Below are 21,097 nucleotides of genomic sequence, written 5' to 3'. Positions count from 1 at the left end.
TGTGATTTTTGGTGAACAGATGCCATAGAAATGGGAAAAAAGTTGCAGTTAGTGTGCGGGCCTTCTGATCCTTCTGAAGGATCTTATGTGTCTCAGTATGTTCCCAGACAATAGGATTTAGTATGGAAGTTTTTGAAAGGATATGAATTTTACTTGTGCCTGGTGCCAGTCAGGATTTTCTTTTCAACCAGGTTTAATAGTTACCAGAGCTGTGTTGTGAATCAGATATTCTAAATCAAAGCAAAATTTTTGCACTTAATCTTTTTTTATTTTGTTACATCATAAGCTACAAAAATGGAAATATTTATTTTTACTTTAATAGATACCGTTATGAAATTTCCAAGCCATGTGTAACCCACTACAGTTATGTGCTGACCACTAGAAAAGAAGCACTAGAAATACAATGTACCAATTTGAAGTATTCCAAGACTATCATGATCTTAAAAAGCAATAGACATTAAAGGTAAATACTCAGTACCTGAGAGTAATACAGAAATTCATTCTCCTATAAACGTCAGCTTTGAGCCAGTTATTTGGCTTTCTAAAAATGGATTTATGTCAGCAATGTCTTTGCAGCTTGACTATTATGTAGTGATTTTGACATTTAAAACCTGATCGTATAGTCTTAGAGCCATTTGAACAGCACCTGAATTTTCCTGCAAGGCATAGTAAAAGGCAGTGGATTCCCCGGTTCTATAAGCAGTAATATAATTGCTGTTCCTCTTGACATAATATGATTCCTGATTACCTGGTAACATAAACAAATTAAGATACTTCCAAGAACATGGATCTCTAACATCATTTATTTAGTATTCTCTATGTTTGTTTAAAATTTCCTTTTACTTTCAAGACAGAAAGTCTGTTCTCTGTTTTGCAGCTGGTGAATGAGGGCAGCTGAGGCCACTGAATCTCAGGAGATCAATAGTGTTAGTAGCTGTTCATCTAATTATGGATTATTTGGGTCGGACTCTTTTCTCGTAGCTGGGTGTGACTTCATTGACTTAAAAGAGGTTAGTTCATTCAGTTCATAGGGGTTATAGCATGAGTGAATCATTCCCCTCATAATTGTTATCCTATTAACCATTAGGATAGCCTAATATTTTTTATTATATAGCAGACATTCTCATTTTTAGGACTTTTAAAAATAAATGATTAAGCATATTTTAATGATATTAAATGAATGGCTTGGGGCTATGTATATTATTAATCCATTTGTATTAGGTATGTACATTACTAACAAAGCTCAGGGTGAAAATATTTAGGCAGTAAAATACTGTTATGAACGCTTCCTTTGGAACATATCTCTATGAATTCTACAAAGGTATATATGAAAAACATGCTGTTATAGTGCATAATCATCTATGCGTTAATACATTAAACTGGCCATAAACATGAGACATGATGATGTAGGATTTATTACATATTTTAAATTTTCATTGCTTAAGAGATTGCAAAATACTCTGTCTACCTGAATTACAAAAGAGCCTATAAGTCCACTTAGTCATTTGGAATTTTCCACACTTTTTTTCTTGCACAAGCATTTTCATGATCTGCCTATTGTTGCATCTTGATTCTTATCAACTGTCAGCCCTACAGAATGCATACAGTGTGTTTGGGCATTAATGTAGCACCCACTAAAACTCATATAGTCCTGCCTTAGAATGAACAAGGCTTGGTATATATGTTGGGGTACAACTAATCAGGGCAGTCAGTTTGCTTTTTTGTTGTTCCAAAATCCTGTTCACGAAACTGGAAAGGATCTGTCCAAGACATCACATAAGGAAAGTGATTTAAGCCAATTTATACCATCATGTAAATCGTTAGCAAAAGGGATTCCCAGAACGTTATGTTCTAGTTTAATAGATACCTATGTTCTGTGAGAGGAGGGCAATGAGTTTGTGAAGGGAAGAGCATTCCCTGGAAAATGAAGAGCCTGGGTGAGCTTTGGAATTTTGGAACTAATAATATTATTCTGTATTTTTCTATTTCATTTCTTGAGAATCTCACGATGGAGAGGAGCATATGACACCTCTGACAAGGCTAATCCGAAGTTATGAGTATTAATTTCCTGACCTCCAACACTGGTCACCTGGTAAGCCTCTGTTAAATGAAAAAGCATTTCTGTCTTGTTCTTTAACTCTGTGATCACTCAACATCCCATTAGGGGAAGAAGTTCTGATGAAGGGAAGATTTCACCTTTGCTCATGAGCTTTTTAATAAAACAGTCATTACTTTTCTAATTTGTCTTCAGACTCTCTTGAGCTAATCAGTCAGGCACATCAAGGACAAGAGAAATTGCAGACACAGGTGCACTTCTGCAAAACGTTTGCTATGGCAGTGCAGGCAGCTTAAGCTTGTATGCAGTATCTTGTAGAGATTAAATTTGATTTATTTGATGTATTGATACAATATACCAATGCTTCTGCAGATGTCATTAGTTTCAGAGAGCCTTGTCACAAGACTCCTGCGTACTTTAAAAGTTCAACTAGGGTAGATGGGGCTTGTGATATCAGCAGGCAAAGAGAAGAAAAAGATGAGGCTGCGGTTGTGAAGGCGTTGTTTTGGTGGCAGTACCAGCTCGCACAAACCCTCTCCCCATCCTCTTCCCCCAGCCATGGAGGAACGCGGATGCAGGGACTGCGTTTTTTATTGCTGGTGCAGTGATGGCTATGAAACAGCAGTCCTGTAGGAAAATAAAGTCTCTTAAATAAAGCGTGTTTTCTGATGGCTCTGCTTTGGGCAGATTGGCTGAGGCTACTGCTGGCTTAGGTCTGTCAGGGGTGTGTGTGGGGGTGTGCGTGTGGTTTCTCTTTCGAAACCGAAAGAACATTTTGTAAATTTTGTTTTACTGTCTGTGCTTTCTAAAGATAGATCCTCCTGAACGCATTAGTATATTCCAAGTCACACTTTCAGTTAAATGAAGAGTTTACTGACCAAAATGAAAAATCTTATCCATGAAAGCTTAAATTTGAGGCTGTCACTACAATTTTACTGGAGGGATTTTGTTTCTGAACAATTTTGGTCTTTAGTCCCATACACTTTACAAAGCACCCTGCTCATTAAGAAGCTCCATCTCATCTTTTCTGGCTGTGCAGATGAACGTCACTGGATTGATTTTCCTGGAAAACCGCATCCTCGATGTAGTCGGGGAGCAACCACAGCATGTGCAGTAAGAGGGCAGGCTTAATCCATCCTTACGGTGTACTTTATTTCTGACCAACTTAATTAGCTAATGTTGTGTTTAGGTGTTCAATATTTATGTATCAGTAAAGCAGCATTGCCACAACCCCCTCTATTTGTTGAATGCCCTTTTCTAAAAACTAGATGTACATATGAATTGTTTCAAACAAAGATAAACTGCACCAGCACCATGTATTTGCAGGTAAAGTTGGCTCTGATGCAGCTGTATCGGAGAAAAATCCGCTTTTGATGAGAGTCCAGCATCCATGCCGTTTGGCGGAGAACAGAGCACCGCAGGTGTTACTGAGCCGCTCTGGAGTGTTTATCTGAGCTCACGGGACTGCACAGTGACAAGCTCTATGCCTTGTAGGTAAGGAGAACATTTCCATCAGAGCTATTGTGGTTGGTTTGGGTTTTTTGTTTTGACTTAACAGTCATTTTTTCAGCAAGGGTAAGATTGCCTTGGAAGTTTTTACCTTTGCATTGAATTTTTTGTTGTTGAAAACTGGAATTTTTGAAATTTTTGTCAAAAAATAATAAGAACATTTACCTGTTTTGTTTTGCTGACATTGACATTTTTCATGGGGAAAATGTGCTTTTGTTCCCCTGTCAGTATACAATTGTAATGCGAAAACTTCAGTTTTTGTTTAAGGCCATTTATCAGACAAAATAGGAAGTATTGCCATTGACTGGCTTATTCATTAACTGGGGTTACCCTGGATTTGTTCTCACATATAAAAGCAAAATTCAGTATTCCAGTGATAAATCTGGTATTCTTCTATCTGAGAGGGTCCAGTTCTAACCAATTCCAGCAAGCCAGTGCAGGGAGGGCGTACACCAGGCAAGCAGGAAAAGCGGCTTTGACCACGGTTGGCCAGGACCATAAACCAGAAGCACAAACTTTAGCCTCTTACCATGTTTTAAGCCAACCAGTTTTTCTCTTTCTGCTTGCTTTACATTTTTAAAGATAGCATTGAACAGTATTTAAAATCTCTTCAGTTCCTGTAGATGTTTAAGAAAAAATAAACTTTTGCTGTTGTTTCTGCTCTGGGTTATATAATTAATGTGTTTCAGATACGGTACAAAGCAGGCATTTATAAAAGACTGTAAATGTGCACACAACAGGCACACACCTAAAAAGCTGCCCCAAAACACCGTCGACTGCTTTGGCCTAATCTGTGTTCACATGCATGCACGCATATGCACACACACACACACACACACACACAGTGCTTCTGTTTAGGACTGCTTCTCCGGATATTTCTCTCTCTGGGATTATAAAAAGGTCTCAAAGTAAGAGAAAATCCCACATTTAGTTTTGTTGACTCCATTGACTCAATGAAGGTAGTTGCGATGTTTTTTACCCTTTTAATTCCTTTTATATTCGTTACAATTTAATTTAAAGCTCCTTTAAAATGGCTTTATGTTTGCCTGCGTCATATTTATGTTTGTGTGAACCTGTCATGACCTTTGATTTACACATTTCAACAAATTATCACATTGCAAATGTACAGATGCTGTATTTATAAATTACTTTTTGTGGAGCGGCAGAGGTCAGATGAGGATACTCAAAGCCGGGACACTGACTACTGCCCTGGTAAATTTTGTGACAATATTTGCTATATCATTGCTTTGTGTTTGGTCAAACCCAGCCCCTGGCTAAGGGGAGGGTTGGGGTGCTAAGCCAGACTGCCCGCAGGGACGGCGGAGAGCTGGCCGCCCCGAGGGCGGAGGACCGGGCTCAGGAGGTTTCTCAGGGCGTCCTGGATCCGGGGCTGGGGGAAGCACAGCACTATGACTTATTTGCTAGTTCTGCTTCTGCTTTATTCTGTACCACAGTTTGTTCATCTAGAAAATAATAAAGAGAGCAGTAATTTGTTTACCTGACTGTGCTGCTGATAGACTTTACTGAGGGATGTTTGTGAATTATTTTGAGATTCTGTGATGAAAGGTGCTGTAGCAACAGCTGATTTTAACCTGACTTGTGCAGGTATGCGGTGTCGCCACGCTCACACACTTACAGCTTCACAGGATCGATTAACAGACGATTCTCTTAAGCTATCCGCAACTACTGCACATGACAGTGCCATAAAATCAGGGAACTGGATAGTCTAGAATTAATACCTGAGCCATCAGTCACAGCAAGTATATAACAGAGTAATAAAAATATGCATTGACACTGGAGCATGATCAAATTAATTTAAACAATACACTCCTGACTAGAATATATTTACATGAGCATTTGCATATACCACTTGCATCGAATAGATTCCACCGGCATGTCTAGATTTAGTCTCAATATTATAATTTCTAATAATTTGATCATTAGATAACACAGGACAAAATTATTACTGAAGAGAGTAAATATTCTGCAGGAGAAATGACAACACTGTTGCTTCTGTTTCTATTTACAGCAGTGAGACTGCATTATCATTGCAACAAACTAATTCCATTTTGCTACAGACTGCAATATGCCTACAACAGACACTAACACAAATGAATTACAGTTTATTGATTAGATGAAAACTGAGAGCAAAATATTTAAACCTTCTTAAGTGATCAGATGTAATATAAATTTACAGATCTAACTGCATAGCTGGCAAACTGAGGTCAGGAGAAAACAATCACCCCGCTCTAGATGTGCAGGGAACCTGGCTCTTAACCTTGGCTTTTAAACTTGAAGCTTGACAAACAATATTTCTGCCGTGATCGGGACAGGTGGCAGTCGCATCAGAGAGCATTCGCCAGCATTACCACGCTCCTCATTTAGACTTTACATCAAGTCTGTGCGAGCCCTGGCTTGAGCCCAGATTCTTGATGCCTATAAGCAAAGACAAAGGCTAATGCTTAGTTATTAAAACTAGTTTTAAGGAGACAAAGATACTATGTAAGGGACTGCTGTTCTTTTAGATTGCACAATATTTTTAAGGGAGATGTGATAAATTAGAGGATTATTTCTAAGAGTATTTGAAAGTAGATTGTTGATTACCTAAAATAATGTTCTTGCCCTAAACAGATTGGCACTGCTAACAAGATACCTACTGCAGAAAAACAGTTCTGCAAAGCTAAAATAATAAAACCGTCTTGTTTGCGAGTATACAAAAGGCTTGAAGAGTATAATTACTCTCTCAGACCAAATGAAGTCCTAAATTGGAAAAGCAGCTCCATCCAAGGTCGCCTCTGTTGTTTCCAAAAATATCTTGAAACAAACGCAAGAGGGGCACTTTGTTGGATGTTATCTAGACATATATAGTTTCAATCAAATTCTTCAAGAAGTGTCAGAATAAAAGTCGAACATTTGTTTGACATTGCCAAGTCACTAGCAAGTGAGCCCTTCAGAGGTTGAAAATAACTTTTATAACAGAATTAAGAGTTATAGGATGTGTTATTTATATGTAAAAAGTGACATTCATTCATTTGAGCTGGAATTGTCAACACTTTTCAGACATTTCAGAAAAGGATTGTACAATTCTTTCCGCTGCGCGGGGTGAAGTGTTACAAGGTTGTGTTAATGATCCCGGGAACATATTTATAGTGCTTTTTCCAGTATAAGAGCTCTCGCTTTCCCTCTTGTTATTTTTTTGATCAATCTATAGCTCGTTCAATTAAATCAACAAGCAGAAAAGAACCTTTAATGTACATAGATTTTAAAATGATGTATTCCACATAGAATGGCTAAAATGCAGTGTCGTAAATAAAAAAAGATAAAAGGAAGAGCATGCACAACAGTTAACAACCCGTCGCGAAGTATGCCACGCTCCACTTCCACGTCAGAAGAATTCAGGTTGTTTTATAGTTGCTAGTTGTGGGAGATATTTTCCTAAGGAGATTTAATTTTGAGAGGACTCTCTGTCATTGCCCAGGAAATAATAAATGCCCAATTTTCATTACTGCCCACTGAACATTAACTAGATCCCTAGCAGTCTCCTGGCTCGCTCGTGCAGATACCTGAGCAGTCTTATCAGCCTACGGAAAATGGAAATGAAGTAGAGAAATCCTTTAGGACAAAAGATGCAATATGAATGCAGAATATTAGTGGAACAGGTTGTCTGTGGGTGACTTTCCGTGTTCTGATACAGTTCTGTTTTCTTTTTAATATGCTATGAAAATGTGGCAAGCTTTAAAGCATGGAGTAAGGGAGGTTGATATAATGTTTTATAAATAGTTTGAAAAAGTCTAAGTTTTCAAATGTTCGCAGAACACCGTGTTGGAGAAATGCATCATTTAAATTGTGGCTGATAAGGAATAGGCATCATTTTCATGCGATTTTTCAATTTTTAGAACCTCAATTTAATCAGCCCTTTTTGCTTTTCTTAATTCTTCATTTATGGCTCTGACATTTCTGTTTAACTGCAAAGAAATATCTAAACACTAATTTACTTGCCAGAAAATACTGCAATAGTGTAAACCAAGTAAACTGCTGCATTTTTCACATTTTATAACCTTAGAAAGCTTCAACTGCTATTTAAAACCACTAATCCAGTAAAAAAATTAATTGCACTAAAACCAATTTTTTTAATTGCATAAAGCCTTAATCCAGAATTTTGATTTTTTCACTATGAACCAGTTGTATAATTTATAAAGAAGAAATTGTGAAATTAATTCCTTAATTATTTCCTTTACATTGTTATTATAATGTATATGATGCGTGTCTCCATGCTTTGTGTCATTTTTTGCTTCCTCTTGCCAGACATATTTTCTGTTCCCTTAAAGGGAAGGAAGTAGGGAGAGAGAAAGGCATTTATTTTTGAAAATTGCTCAGATCCCATTTTCCATCCTCCTATCAACTGCATTTTTTTCTGGTATTAGCAAAATGTGCAGGATTTGGCTTTATCCTATTTAAAAAGTAGATCTAATGAAGTATTTATTGTATAAATCAGTGCTTTTAAAACATGAGCAGTTGCAATAAAATTTAGAAGTTTAAAAAATAAATGTAATTCTGTACTGTCAGACTTAACTGAAACAGTGTATATAGATACTGGCATGTGTGGGTCCACCTGCAGGAAAAGGACACTAATTCCTGGCCATTTAGCAAATACTGGTTGTTTATCCTAATGTGCAAAACCATACTTTTTTTTTCAAAACCATGAGGAATGGAAATACAAAAGAAAGATAGGAATTATACTTTTATAATAACTACAGCTAATGCCATTAAATACAAGGCAATGCATACAGTTTTATTTTAAAGGTAAACACTATAAATACTGTAGCGCTATATTTGTGCAAGAGAGCCTCTCATAGATGTCTAATAAAAATAAAGCTATTTTGCTAACTACTTGCGTATTTTGATTGCTAATGCTGAGAAAAACTTACAAAGCATTTAATTTTTGCTATAAATGTTTCTAATGGAACATCGATTTGTGTTGAATGAAAGTTGTTATTTTAGATAGAGACACTTATGTTTCTTTTTTTAAGAATATGTTTGTTATAAATCTGATACTATGCCTTTAATTGCTGCTGTTCTGTCAGGAGAAATAATACAGAGCTAAATCCAGCAGACCTTATTTTGGCAAAACTCCCACTGAAGTCAGGACGCGTTTTGTCGGAGTAAGGACTGCTCCATTAGTCTCACAGTTCCCGCTGGTTGTTTGGGAGAAGTTTGTTCCCCGTCCTTGGACGCCGGGGCTTCTCACCGGGTTTGGTGTTGCCGTGGCCCGGTGGCTTGCAGCACTTGCATCTGGAAACTGGAATCACCAAAATCAGTGTAATGCAACCATGAAAAATACCCTTCTCACCCAGTGACCTTGGGTAAAAATGGGTTGCCTTGGGAGGCTACGGCAGGACTAATAGTATAGAAAGAGAGACATTGCGAATTTAGAGATCCCATTATAAATTCCTGCTGAGAATTTAAAGAACTCTTTAAACAAGCTGAAAATAGGTCAAATTCTGATCGTTAAAAAACAACTAATCAATTGTGTGTTGCCCAGGCAGGTGGTACCACCCGATAAAGTGTAGAGTCACGTAATACTTCCTCACTGCAACGCTGACCTGGCCATGGAAATGTATTCTGTCCCCGTTACAGACTGCAGCAGAGAAAGGCAGCTGGAGAGTTAACAGCCTTTCTTTGGCAGGAAACCTGCTGCTACGAATGATAACACGGGACACACACGGCGAATGGGTTCGTTATTTTTTTCACTTAAATCTGAGCAAATAGAGGGCTGATGAGCGAAACCAGATGTGCAGGCATCAGCGCTCGCTTCGTGCACAGCAGCGATGCAGGAGTCGGTGTCCCGTACTCCACTGTGTCAATGTGTCGTGCCCTTCCTCCCAAGGTGACACTGTTCGGTGGCAGCGCTCAGCCCCCATGGGCTTTTCAGTCGTAGGTCTGCTTTCATGTGGAAGCAGACAAATACTGCCAGTGGCGTGGTGATTTTGGAACTGGACTGATACTGCCAAATCGTTCTGCATAGCTCACCTGCCGAGGCCAGGCAGCAGGTCGTTAGCAGTGAACTTGCAGTCACCGTTGGACTGGGTCAGACGTGAAATGGTGATAGAAGAAGGAGAAGCTCCGTACTCCAAAACCAGGCCCTGAACCAGCCAGTCATTTAGAGAACAATTTTTATATTGCTTATTGGGTGCTGTACTATCCAATCTCATTACTCAGGACATCTTCAGTGTAAGGACATTTTCTAGGCACTGAACTGTTGCTAAATACTTTTGCTATATTGTGTTTTATAATAATGATCAGCATCACAGCAACAGAAATGTCTTACTAAGAAAGCTCAGGAAATCTGAGTATTTAAACATCATAAAATAGCAGGGCCAAACGTTTATGCTCATGGGCAACTATATGCATATGACTTCATCAATAGTAATATTCATGTGAGTAAAGATATACACATAAGTATTTACAGAGTTGGGTTACCGGAGGAAATCTAAGAACATTTATTTATTATAGTTCGAATGGGAGTAAAATGGTCCTGCTGATAGAAACAATATAATCTGATATCCAAATAATAAAATGACTGGCCAGATAACAAGATAGATGTACTCTTTTCTCATGCCCATTTCTGATGCCAATAGCTGATTTCATCTCTCAGATCCATATGGAACTTTCCTGTAGCTCCAAGAGGGACAGCTGAGGTCACCACGACTAACTAACAGAGCTGGGAATACTACAGTAGTTTTTACAGCGGGAGTATTTCCTCATCCAATTCTGGGTAAAGGTAAGGAGCAGCCTTGTGAAACAAAGCACACTGTTGCTCGTGAGCGACGGCTCGGATCCCTGTTCCAACTGGAAGAAAATGGGTTAAGTGCTGGGGCCCCAAATTCAACTACACATACTTTTTACTTTTTTGAACCTTCAGAAGGTATTTTCCACAGGCAGCCATTTTCCACATGGCGTGTTTAATCTTCTTAATTAACAATCTAGACTATTAAAAATAACAAAGCAAAAAAAAAAAAGAGCAAGCTATTCTGTTGCAAGTTAGGAAAAGAAGTAACTACCAAGTGGAGTCAACAATTTTTGAATGCTCCCATCAAATCAGTAACTGGGTGGAAAAGCCAGTGAACAGAATCCATTAAAGCTGCATTATTAAATGTCCACTTACATAAAAGCTAAAAATAGCTTTTGAGTTTTTCCAATTTTCTTTTCATAACAGTTATTATGATTTTCTGCTTCACTGCAGAAAGTCATTTTGATGCTGCTGTACTGTATAATCTGTGTGCCCTTTCTTGGTGCAGTACGAATGATAGAGTACTAAGATCAGAACAACAATCACGTCATTTTTGAGTAACTAGCAATAAATTGTTTTTACAAGGAAGAAAGACCAACTATTTTTAGGGTAACTCTCAACAGGAAAAGAGAAAATGATTATACTCAATCTTACTATACATCATTACCATGAATTTCAAAAGCATCACTTTTTCCTGGACAGCAGACTAATCCATGTAATAAATCTTTGCATGTACAGTCTAGTCAAATAGGGTTTTTAGGCTTTTGTTGAAAGTTTTGGCTTGAAGCGTATAAATCCTACTCTTCTTCCCACCCCCCCGGTGGCTTTGGACCACAGGCGCTCCTTCAGCACTGACTCCTGAGTAACCTAAATGCCCATTTCTGGTGATCATCCCATGCTCTCCCGCAGCCTATCTAGATGGCTGTGTTATTTTACTGTTGTTGACAAGTATTCAGCAAAACCCGCCTTCGAAAGTCCAGGTATGTAACTCCCATAAGCTTTTTCAGCTCAGTAGGCACTACAGTGCAATGACGATAAATGGTATGATAATAATGGTAAGTACTGGGCTAGCAGGGAGGGAAGTTGTAAGTATTTCTGGAGATAGCTTTCCCCACGCTATATAGTCTGCACATGCCATTTTCCTGAGCTCGTCCCTCTCGGATTGGTATGGTCCCCTTTCGCTGCCTTGCTAAAGCCCATTCTCCTTCTGCTGTGCCGGGCGATCAGACCGGGGCGGCGGCGGGAGGTGGCAACGCAGCACACGTCCCCGCCCCAGCTAACCCTACCTGCGCCTGTGTCCTACACAACCGCCTTCCCGCCACACTCACGGAAAATCTGCGTAGGGGAAAATTTGCGGCTTCTCCTTGCCCTGGGAAAGATTAGCGTGCAGCTGTCGAGAAAGACTATCTTCAGCTGTTCGGCAGTGTGGGAGGGCTTACACGAGGATGCCCTGGGAACCTATGGATCCAGGACCCGCTCCTTAGGCATACGCTGGGGTTTTGAACCCTTTGGGGAGCATCTGAGAGAAATTCCATTAAGCGACCCTGAGTTTTTCAGAAGTCTTTCTCCTATGGCCCAGCAAAGCGCTTGCCACTAACAATTTACCTTCTATTACTTCTTTTGCCTCAGAAATGTAAAAAAATAATACCATACAGTCAAAACGTAGTCATCAGATTTTATTTTAGTTCTGTTAACAAAGGTATTTAATGCAAAGACAAACAAGGAACTATATAACTCCCATACTCTCTCTTGATAAAATAGCAAAAGATCTCAGGTATCAGAGAAAACTAAATTATATTTTATGTTCAAATTACATCTGAAAGAACTATCAGTGACTAAGTCCATTCTACTTTAGGCAGGAAAACAGAAAAAAAACCTGTTTAGAAATTCAATAAGCCAAGAGACTAAAGAAGAACAGCAAGAATTTTGGTCTCCCAGACTTATCTCTCTGCTTCTGATCTTCGACTGTGGCTAAGAGGTGCTCATCAGAAATGATGAAGCGTGAGAGACAGTTTCAAGCCTCATCCGCATTCCTCTTATCCTGGGTCAGCTTTGGGTCTCATGATGCAATTTTTAGGGCAAAGTGAAAGTTGCCTGTGGCTCACAGGCCAAAGGAGCACAGGGGAGCCTTGCCTGTCTCTCTGTTCTGCATACCTGAACACATGCAAGAACCACTGGGCCGTATCAGCAGCCATCAGTGACCCTCCGTCCCTGAGATGACCCTCTTTGGGCAACTGTAATCACTTTGGAATCACACTGTGCAGACTAAACAGCACAAAATATCCTCACTAGAGAAAGCCTTTAATGGACTACAGTTTACGCTTTCACATGGGTAACTAAGAGAAATTAGAAAAAGGTATATGTGTAAGAAAAACACATTTGTTAAAAACAACAAAAGATAATGGAAAAAGCTCAGAATCCAAATAACTGTTCTCAGATGCTACTCCTGATGCCGTAGCCATGAAGTGTCTCCTGCAAGCACGATCAGTTTAATTCAACCGTGCAAGGAAAGTATGACTAGGAGTGTGCAGGCAAGGGCTGCGCAGCTCCGAGCAAAAACGGCTCCATTCTTGCCAGTCACGCTGGATGAATAAAGACAATAGGGAAGGAGACGGCCAAGCCAGGAGGTCCACAACTATACAATATCCAGGCCCAGGCGTTGCAAAAATGTAACCTTAGTGATTTAGAAGAAGGAGCTGGGCAATTACATAAGTTTTCTGTGACCCTGGAAAAGGATTTCTTTTCCTTTGATCTCGCTGCAGATGCATGCCATTCCCAGCCTCATAGAGCAAAGATTTACGACAAGGTTCACCCTAGTGCAGATCTCATAACAGATCTTCCTAACCATGTTATGTTGTCACTTAAACAATGGAGGAAAAGCTTCGTACAGTGGTTAGTTTCACTCTTTGTTTATGCACTAAACCAGATAATTTACAACAAATTTATGCAGAAATGATGAAAGCAATGATACTTAGTATGAGATTACCTTTAAGAAACCAACACGCTGTTTTCCTGCTTTATGCTGGTATAAAGAAGGAAAAATTCATAATACAAGCCTATCTTTACCTCCTTCCTGAATGACTTGACCAATGGCTGTTTGATTTTGTTGTTTTAGAAAACATTCGTTCTTACATTCCATTAACTGATCAAAGTCCTGCCACATTTTAACTTGCTTCATATTTGGCCCATGACTTTCCCGTACAACTTTTTGCTTCTCTCGTAATTTCTGTTACAAATACAAAAAAAAATTAGATTTCTGGAACAATTTTACACCACAAAAGTTGCTTATATAGGCAGCTAAGAATGACAAAGATTTTTAATTCCCACTGAAATATTATTACCTTTGGTTTAAGCTAGTAACACACCTTGCAAGTGATAAGTGCAATAGCATCTGTGGTCTTAGATATGTTCTTTGTGTGGATTGACAGTTATTTCAGTGTTTTAAAACTCTCTAAATAATAGTCTCATCTATTCAGGAAGTTATGCTAAAATCGTGAGTTCATGGTCACACAGAGCTCTTGCAGTGTCAAGTTGCAGCCTACAACAGTCACATCATCATATTCTAAATACGAAATTAATGTTTTATGATGTAACCCACTATTAATCATTAATAGTAGCAGCCCGGATCTGTAAAAATCACTCATGCACTGACTCATAAAAAGAAAATTAATAAAAGAAAAATGTTTAGTGTGAATTAGTAAGGCTAACCTCCTCCATGCTGATTTGAGATTCATGCAAGATTAAAAATGGACAAGTGCTTTTGTTTAACACTGCTACACTGACGATCCCCTGGCCTTTAATAACGGTGATAAGGCTGACAGGTTGAAAATTTATTGTCTTCAACAGGTTGCTTTATATACAACTTAAAATTTGAGCTGGCATCGTTTGTTATATCCATGTTTCAGTTTCTTATCCAAATCGTTTACAGGGAATGTGCTGTCATGTTAAGCTGTTTGACTATCTTTTACAAGCAGCTCATGCTATACTCTGTAGGAAATCAAGCCCTGAAGAGCTAGCATGATCTCTTTTCAGGGTATTAGTTACCAATGCCAGCAGTAATGGAATTTTCTTTGTGCACTGCAATATGCTTTTTATAAAAGACTGACCACAGCATTCTGTAATAAGCCCCACAAATACATGAACTGTACAATGCTTTTACAAGGTAAAAACTTCATTCTTACCTTCCCAAGGTTTTCTTGTTCAAGGATCATTCGTGTATACTGTTCTCTAAAAGAAATATATAACATTTATATTATGATATTAATTGTTTCTAAATAATAGGACATAATAATGATGCAAGCCTGGAAAATTATGAAAGTATTGGGAGGTTCATAACTGAGACAGTCAGAAGAGGAAGCATGGAGAAACTTTTTTGTCACTGGACAACATATCACCTGACATCAGAGATCAGATATCCTTGATTCCCTCAGTTATGCAGTTAGCAAACATGTTACTGGATAAGATCTCTTACATTTTCAAAGCAAGTATGATTCCTGCTGCTTCCAGCTTGAAGATGACAGCAAGACCATTTAGGCAAGACATATATGATGTCTTTTTAATAATGCATTTATTCTGAGGATATTCTGAGGTTACCCAGTACTCTATATTTGTACAAATGTCAGAGTATACAAATCCACAGCCCTTAATGGCTACAAATGTAGCATTAGAATGAGTGGGAAAATACAGGAATGAAGGGGAGTAGTATTTCACCCCAGCTTTGACAAATCCAGTTACTGCAATGAAACAATTGTGCGTTCAGCACTTTCAAAAAACAGGCTTCACATTTAGGTGCCTAAATATAGACTTAGAAGCATAACTGTTGACATCCATTATTAAAAATCTTGGCTGCACACTTCTGTCTGCAACAAGTGGAGGGATTACTTTCTGACATATCCAAACTCAAGACATGAAACCTGCAATATAATATGCAAATCATAACAGCAAAATTGAGATATATTTCTACACATATTTTTAATTTTTTTGAAAAGGGACAACAAAAAACAGACTTCACTGATTCTCTTTTATGAAATCAAGTATTACATTTTGTGTGTAACAGGTAAACTTAAAGGTTGAGAGTTTGATTGCTAGTGAAAAACAAAATAGGCCAGCTCATCAAAAGAACTTTCCAAATTGCTCAGGACAGAAGAACTTTGCAAAGAGAAATCCAAATTTCCATAAAGAAATATCAGCCTTCATGATGCTAGAGTGTGAAGGTTTGCTAGCGTATAGCGAGCAGCAGCATAGAAAGAGAATTGAAGCATCATGTTTCTAGCATTTCACCCATTTCTACTAGGTACTCCAGCCTTTGAACTGGAGCACTTGGGCCCCATGCCACCTGGTCCTGCCTGCCATACTCTCCCCAGAATGGATGCGCAAGGAATGCAGCTGGGTCATTTAATGATCTGTCAATCTTGGACAATTCTAGTCAGTACAAAGCAGGGCCGTCTTGAGGCTGCTCCAAGTGTGGTGCAGGCACAGCTGATCCCTAGCAATCCTCACCAAGTCAGAGAGACGGAAAGCCACGCTGCATCTTCTGATTTCCCACTGGCACACTGTATATGTTCACACACATTTGGCCTCAAGAACATACTTTTTTTTTGAGCACAGTTTTCAAAACAATCATCAGAAAATTAGATGTCTTTTGTGGTAAGTTTTTCTTTACTATTTATAATGATGACTGGAAAGAATGCAACTTAATAACTTAATTTAAAAAAAAAACACTTTCTGTTTTTAGAGAACAAAATTAACTTTTCACATTCTTAAGAACTGACTGCACGGAACAGAGAGTTTATGTTCAATAAAGAGGGTCGGAATTAAGACATTTTTTGTTCAATACGTTATTAGGAAAGTGCTGTTCTATTTATGGCTCATTTTTGCTCCGTTTACATTCCAATGCCTGCTGAAAAACACATACACATTCTAAAAGGATGTCTAGAAATACATTTTATCTCCTCATTTTATTTTGTGTAAAGCTCTGGATATTGAACTTTGTTGTAGTTCTTTTAAATGTGACTGTTCTACGGCATCTTAGAGAAAGCCAAAATGTGCATAGTCCCAGAGAGGGGGTTCACTTCCCTGCCTTTGGTGCTCCCAGTTAGCAAGCGAGGCAGGGACAATGGAGAAAGCGGTAATGCTCCATTCACATTCTCCTCACCATACCTGGAATCACATAGCTGTTCTCGCACTTTAATTCCAGCATTTGCCTTTGATGGCTCGTCTGTGTGTATATTCACATTGTGGATGTTCACTTCACAAGTACTTGAGTTGGAGAAATTTTTGCTTAGCATCTGTGTATAAACTCAACCCTCCCCTTCCCTGCAAGGCCATAAAAGGACAGTGCCTGCTGTGTGACCTGCATTTCCTCTCAACTGCTTGGCTGAGCTGTGCTGCCTTTCAGACTAATGAATATTCATGTTATCACTGAGATTTTTCTCAAAGGCTTTTCTCTTTTCTTTTTACTCTTCTGCTTCATTTTGCTCTTTTACCCATTTTTATTAGATAAATCTTGTATATCCTTCAGCCTTCTGTTATTTTGTGAGATGGAATAAGACGCTTCTTATTCTCCACTCAAAAGTGGTCAATCCTAGAGGCCTTCTTTCACCCCACAATGAGTGAAGAAATTGCCCCAGGTGATACTGAATGACATCTGACCATGTTTACTACCAACTTACTGTTGCTTCCCTAGTTGCCACCACTGCAACAGAAAGGCCCAGAAATTATTCCCAAAGGCAGAGAGTCTAAGAGGACAGATATCCTGGGAAACGAATTTGTTCTTCCATCTCCTTTGAGAAGTGATAGACAACTGCTGGTTCTCTTTTTCTGATGTCACTTTGGCAGCTAGATGGTCTGAAGTTTTAAAATGAAATGTAGAATGCTTACTCTTTATCTAATTAAGCAGTTCTGTCTTTGCTTTGCCACTCAATCATGTTATTAAATTGAGTTTTATGAATGGGACAACTTTGTGAAGCATTTTGGCAACTTGTATAGAAGACTACATGAACCACAGCTCTGACATGACAGATTATAAAGATCTCAAGCAACAATCTGTCATGTGTCTGATATACAAATACAGAAATCTAAGAGGCTTCACATCCAAGACCTATATTGCTGTGGCTTTTTACAGTCCGAGCAATAAAGCAAACTGTAGGAACGCTCATTGATGCAGATTTTAGTGAGATGGAGAGGCACAAGGCAAAGCAGATGCCCTCTGAGCACTGATTTTAAAATGGTGTACTCTGCAGAGATTCCTTGGTACTGTAGCGACTACATTTTTAGAGATGCCCAGTCCTACTTTCAAAACATCTGAGTGTTTTTCACTCATTTCATTCATTCAAAATAAAACTAAAAACCCTACTCTTTATCAAACCCAGCAAACCATAATTTTAAAATTGATGTTGGGATAACTGTTTTCATGTCTGCCAAATAACATGGGGTGAAAGCTACAGATGAAGCTGTAAAACTACTGACAATAATTTAAATTGTTCATTTTATTGAGAGCTAGGATGTAAGATATTTTTAGTTGAAGATAAAAGCAGCTGGAAATCACTATTTTTATTTCATGGAGAATTCTGGTATTTTAAAAAAAGCAATTATGAGTAAGAATAAAAGAGATATGTTGACACTTTTGCTAAATGAAAGTTACAAAATATTTGATTTTGGATTCTTCTGATGTTTAATTTTGGCAGGGATGAACCATTTTGTTGACTTTATTGCCTGAATTATGTTTTAACTTTTATATTGAATTAAAAGATTGAATATATATACCATTTTAAACAGGATACTTTTATTGAAATATTTAATATGTACTGAAGTGTAAAAGTCTATATAACATGATAATGTTTAAAATTCTTTGCACAGAAAATTAAACCAAAATATCCGCTTCTCAGAAAATATTTCAATCTTTGGCAGAACTGTATTATTTAAAATGGAAAACTACATAAAAATGTTCATCAGCTCAATTCATAACCTTTTAGGCTTCCCTTCCTACCATGTAAAGATAAAGGGTCCTGAAAAAACTCACAGGCTGGAGCAATTGACCTTATATTGGAGTCTATTAAATTGAGGGTAAGATGGGGGTTAGTGGGATGGTGCAGAGCAGTATTCATTCTATCTCCAGAGAGAAAGGCAAAACAAAATCCATTTAGGATAAGTATATGCAGTCCTCCATTCCTGTCACAGCGACGGTGATAGCTATTACACCTAAAAGAACAGTGGAAGATTTGCAAAAAAAAAGGCCAAAACCTGGGGGCAGCATATGGTTGCTCTCTTTGAGAGGTGGTAGACCTCCTACTGCTGCATGCTGCAGTCTCAGGGAAACCTGGCTCAGCCACTGCGTCTGGTAGAGCCACACTTCCTGCGGGACCCAGCAGAAGCACGGCTTCTCTGAGTCTGTGCCAACACGGGCTGCAAGCTAACAGCCACTATCTGGGGCCCATAATCTCCAGCAGGAAGGGAAAATCTTTTGGTATGTCTGAGAGAACTCTTAGATTTACAGCAGCACATACTGGGATTCAAGATGCTTATTTTTAGATTATTATAGTGTTTCTAAATTTATCAGGTGAACTCCTTCAGTTCAAATGCCAGTGAGAAAATTCTTAACTTCAGTCTGTTTATGAAAATCCCTTGAGTTAACACAAATGAAATGTGCTAATATATTTACCGAATTCCTTTTCGTCTCTCCTGTGGATCTGGGGAAACGTATGTTTTCATTTCTTCTTTAGCACGCTGCAGCTGTACTTCTATATTCTATAAAGAAATACACAAATGTTTTAAAAATATATACTATAATTCCCATTTCGTTTCATCAAGAACAGTTTGGTCTGTCTTCTGATCTTACCCTCTTCATGCAGTTAATATAATGGTAGTTGCTTTCTTCCTGAATACACTCCTCAAGAAGTCCTTTCACTTCCTGCAGTACAACAATAATATTTTAATGGACATCGTAACTGAAGGTGTATAGTAGATGCCCTGTGTTACTGTATAAACCATAAGAGTCCATAACAGAAACAGGCATAATTCTGAATTGATCATTGCTTAAATGTTCATACAATTTGGGCTTTACGGTAGTCTCTTTAAAAGTAATAAATGAAAGTTTTTTTTAAAAAAAAATTTGCAGTTTCAGCTACAGTTAGAGATGCTAACTGACTGTTAACAGGCATTTACTAATATGAATTTAACTTCTAACAGGCACTTCACAAATGCTGCCAAGACTCTTGTTTCTAAGCACATCTTAAAGTGCTAAATACAATTGTTAATAAGCATTTCCTGGAACACATCTGTGAAATGTGTGTTAGAAGCCACAGTCATGTTAATAATATGTTAATTAGCGATCAGTAATTATGTTGGGGAGTATGGAGATAGTGGATTAGTGTTCCCCTTCAGGTTCCCCAACTCTAAATGGTCCATACCAAGAAAACTGATAATCCAAATGGAATTCAAATGCTCCAGGTCACACAAAAGTTGTCAGCTCCAAAGCTGTGTCACCATGTGATTTTCAGACCATCAGCTAAAAAACTGAGTTCTGTAGTCACTGTAGTTGCTGACAGTCAAGTGCAGCTTACTCAGCGGACTTGCTTGTCATGATGTGTTAGAACATGACTAAGGTTCGTCTAGTAAGGAAAAAGCCTTGAGTAGCTATTGCAAAATAGTTCTTATGGAAGGTCTACTTAATACTAGCTTTATCTGTGGATTCTTTTATCTCACTTGGGTTAAGCCATACAAAGAATTTTTAGTGCAGAGAAAAAATAGCTGTATATCCACCTGCACTTTAAATGTACACCTTTTCTATTTTGAAATATATTGCTTATGTGTCCAAGTCCTTGAAAATCAAGTCCAGCCAAAATTCATAGGAGGTGATCTAGATTCATATAAATATATTAATAGCAGTATATCTGTACCCACATCAGAGGATTGCACTGGCTTAGGTATATCCCTTCCTAAAAGCACTATTGTTCAAGCAATATGTAAACTACATACAGAAAAGCCTCATATACGTTTGCATTTTTTAAAAAAACTATTGTATTTTTGTTGGTAATTTTCAAGAATGCAAGACAGTCACATTCAGTGAAGTATCCTTGCCATCAGTTTCAGTGTATTAACCATTGGTTAAATTGGTGTTGCTAATTTAATGAATCTGCTAAATGCATATGATGATTTGTCTTGATTAATTAGTCCTTAATATTTTTTTGTCAAATTGTTTCCTAACAGATACTATACAGGTCAGCAGGATTTCTGGCAGATGTATCATCTTTTACAATATTCTTACTAATCAAAGCTGGACTCCACAGGATGGACCGTACGTAGCACTGTGTTCACTTGCTGCTACTAAAACACAAGATGCATGGGACTGTAGATAGTGTAAAGCAGCTTCAAGCACATTGATTTGCGTAGTTATGGATCACCAAGGACTCATTTCCCCCTGAAGTGAATTTGGACCTTCCATATCCAGAGGGAAGGCAGGAAAAAGACTATACCATAACGAATAACTTGTTGCACAGCATTTATTAATATACATGACCAAGTCACAACCTTACCTGTTCAAGTGTAGAGCGATTGCTCTCTAACCCCGCTGCACAACTGTCGTACTGGACTTTTTTTTCATCACATTCTTGAGTTAATTCCTTACATGAAAAGGGCAAAGGGATAGGTAAATGAAATCTTCAATTGACTGACATGTGACATCCAGGCAGACTGTGTTCCTGTCAGTCTCACACACCAGCCTCAGCTACTGGCACACTCACAGG

At 38.3% G+C, this 21,097-nt stretch overlaps 1 protein-coding gene and 1 long non-coding RNA gene across 4 annotated transcripts in view; one reads left to right on the top strand and one right to left on the bottom strand.

Annotated features, from left to right (window-relative positions):
- The first annotated feature begins 884 nt into the window (after positions 1 to 884).
- Positions 885 to 20,893, top strand: LOC112991857 (uncharacterized). 3 transcript variants are annotated; one of them, XR_010392033.1, is made up of 4 exons: positions 885 to 1,010; positions 2,000 to 2,092; positions 3,383 to 3,550; positions 9,108 to 10,446. It is a non-coding gene; the product is annotated as an uncharacterized LOC112991857 (long non-coding RNA). The 3 variants fall into 3 exon arrangements; XR_010392032.1 differs by lacking the exon at positions 9,108 to 10,446 and adding an exon at positions 20,562 to 20,893 and having other exon boundaries at positions 885 to 2,092; XR_010392031.1 differs by having other exon boundaries at positions 885 to 2,092.
- The window catches only part of IFT81 (intraflagellar transport 81), a 44,241-nt gene continuing 35,154 nt past the window's right edge, over positions 12,011 to 21,097 (bottom strand). The window contains exons 15-19 of the mRNA XM_026114652.2: positions 20,888 to 20,974; positions 19,192 to 19,263; positions 19,015 to 19,100; positions 14,537 to 14,582; positions 12,011 to 13,581 (exon numbers count right to left, since the gene is read on the bottom strand). Of these exons, the coding sequence (XP_025970437.2) occupies positions 13,399 to 13,581; positions 14,537 to 14,582; positions 19,015 to 19,100; positions 19,192 to 19,263; positions 20,888 to 20,974 (474 nt within the window). The 3' untranslated portion in view covers positions 12,011 to 13,398. The remainder of the gene's footprint in view (positions 13,582 to 14,536; positions 14,583 to 19,014; positions 19,101 to 19,191; positions 19,264 to 20,887; positions 20,975 to 21,097) is intronic.

Source organism: Dromaius novaehollandiae, chromosome 17 (assembly GCF_036370855.1).
Source record: "Dromaius novaehollandiae isolate bDroNov1 chromosome 17, bDroNov1.hap1, whole genome shotgun sequence".
Taxonomy (NCBI): domain Eukaryota; kingdom Metazoa; phylum Chordata; class Aves; order Casuariiformes; family Dromaiidae; genus Dromaius; species Dromaius novaehollandiae.
This window is presented reverse-complemented; position numbering and strand designations above follow the sequence as displayed.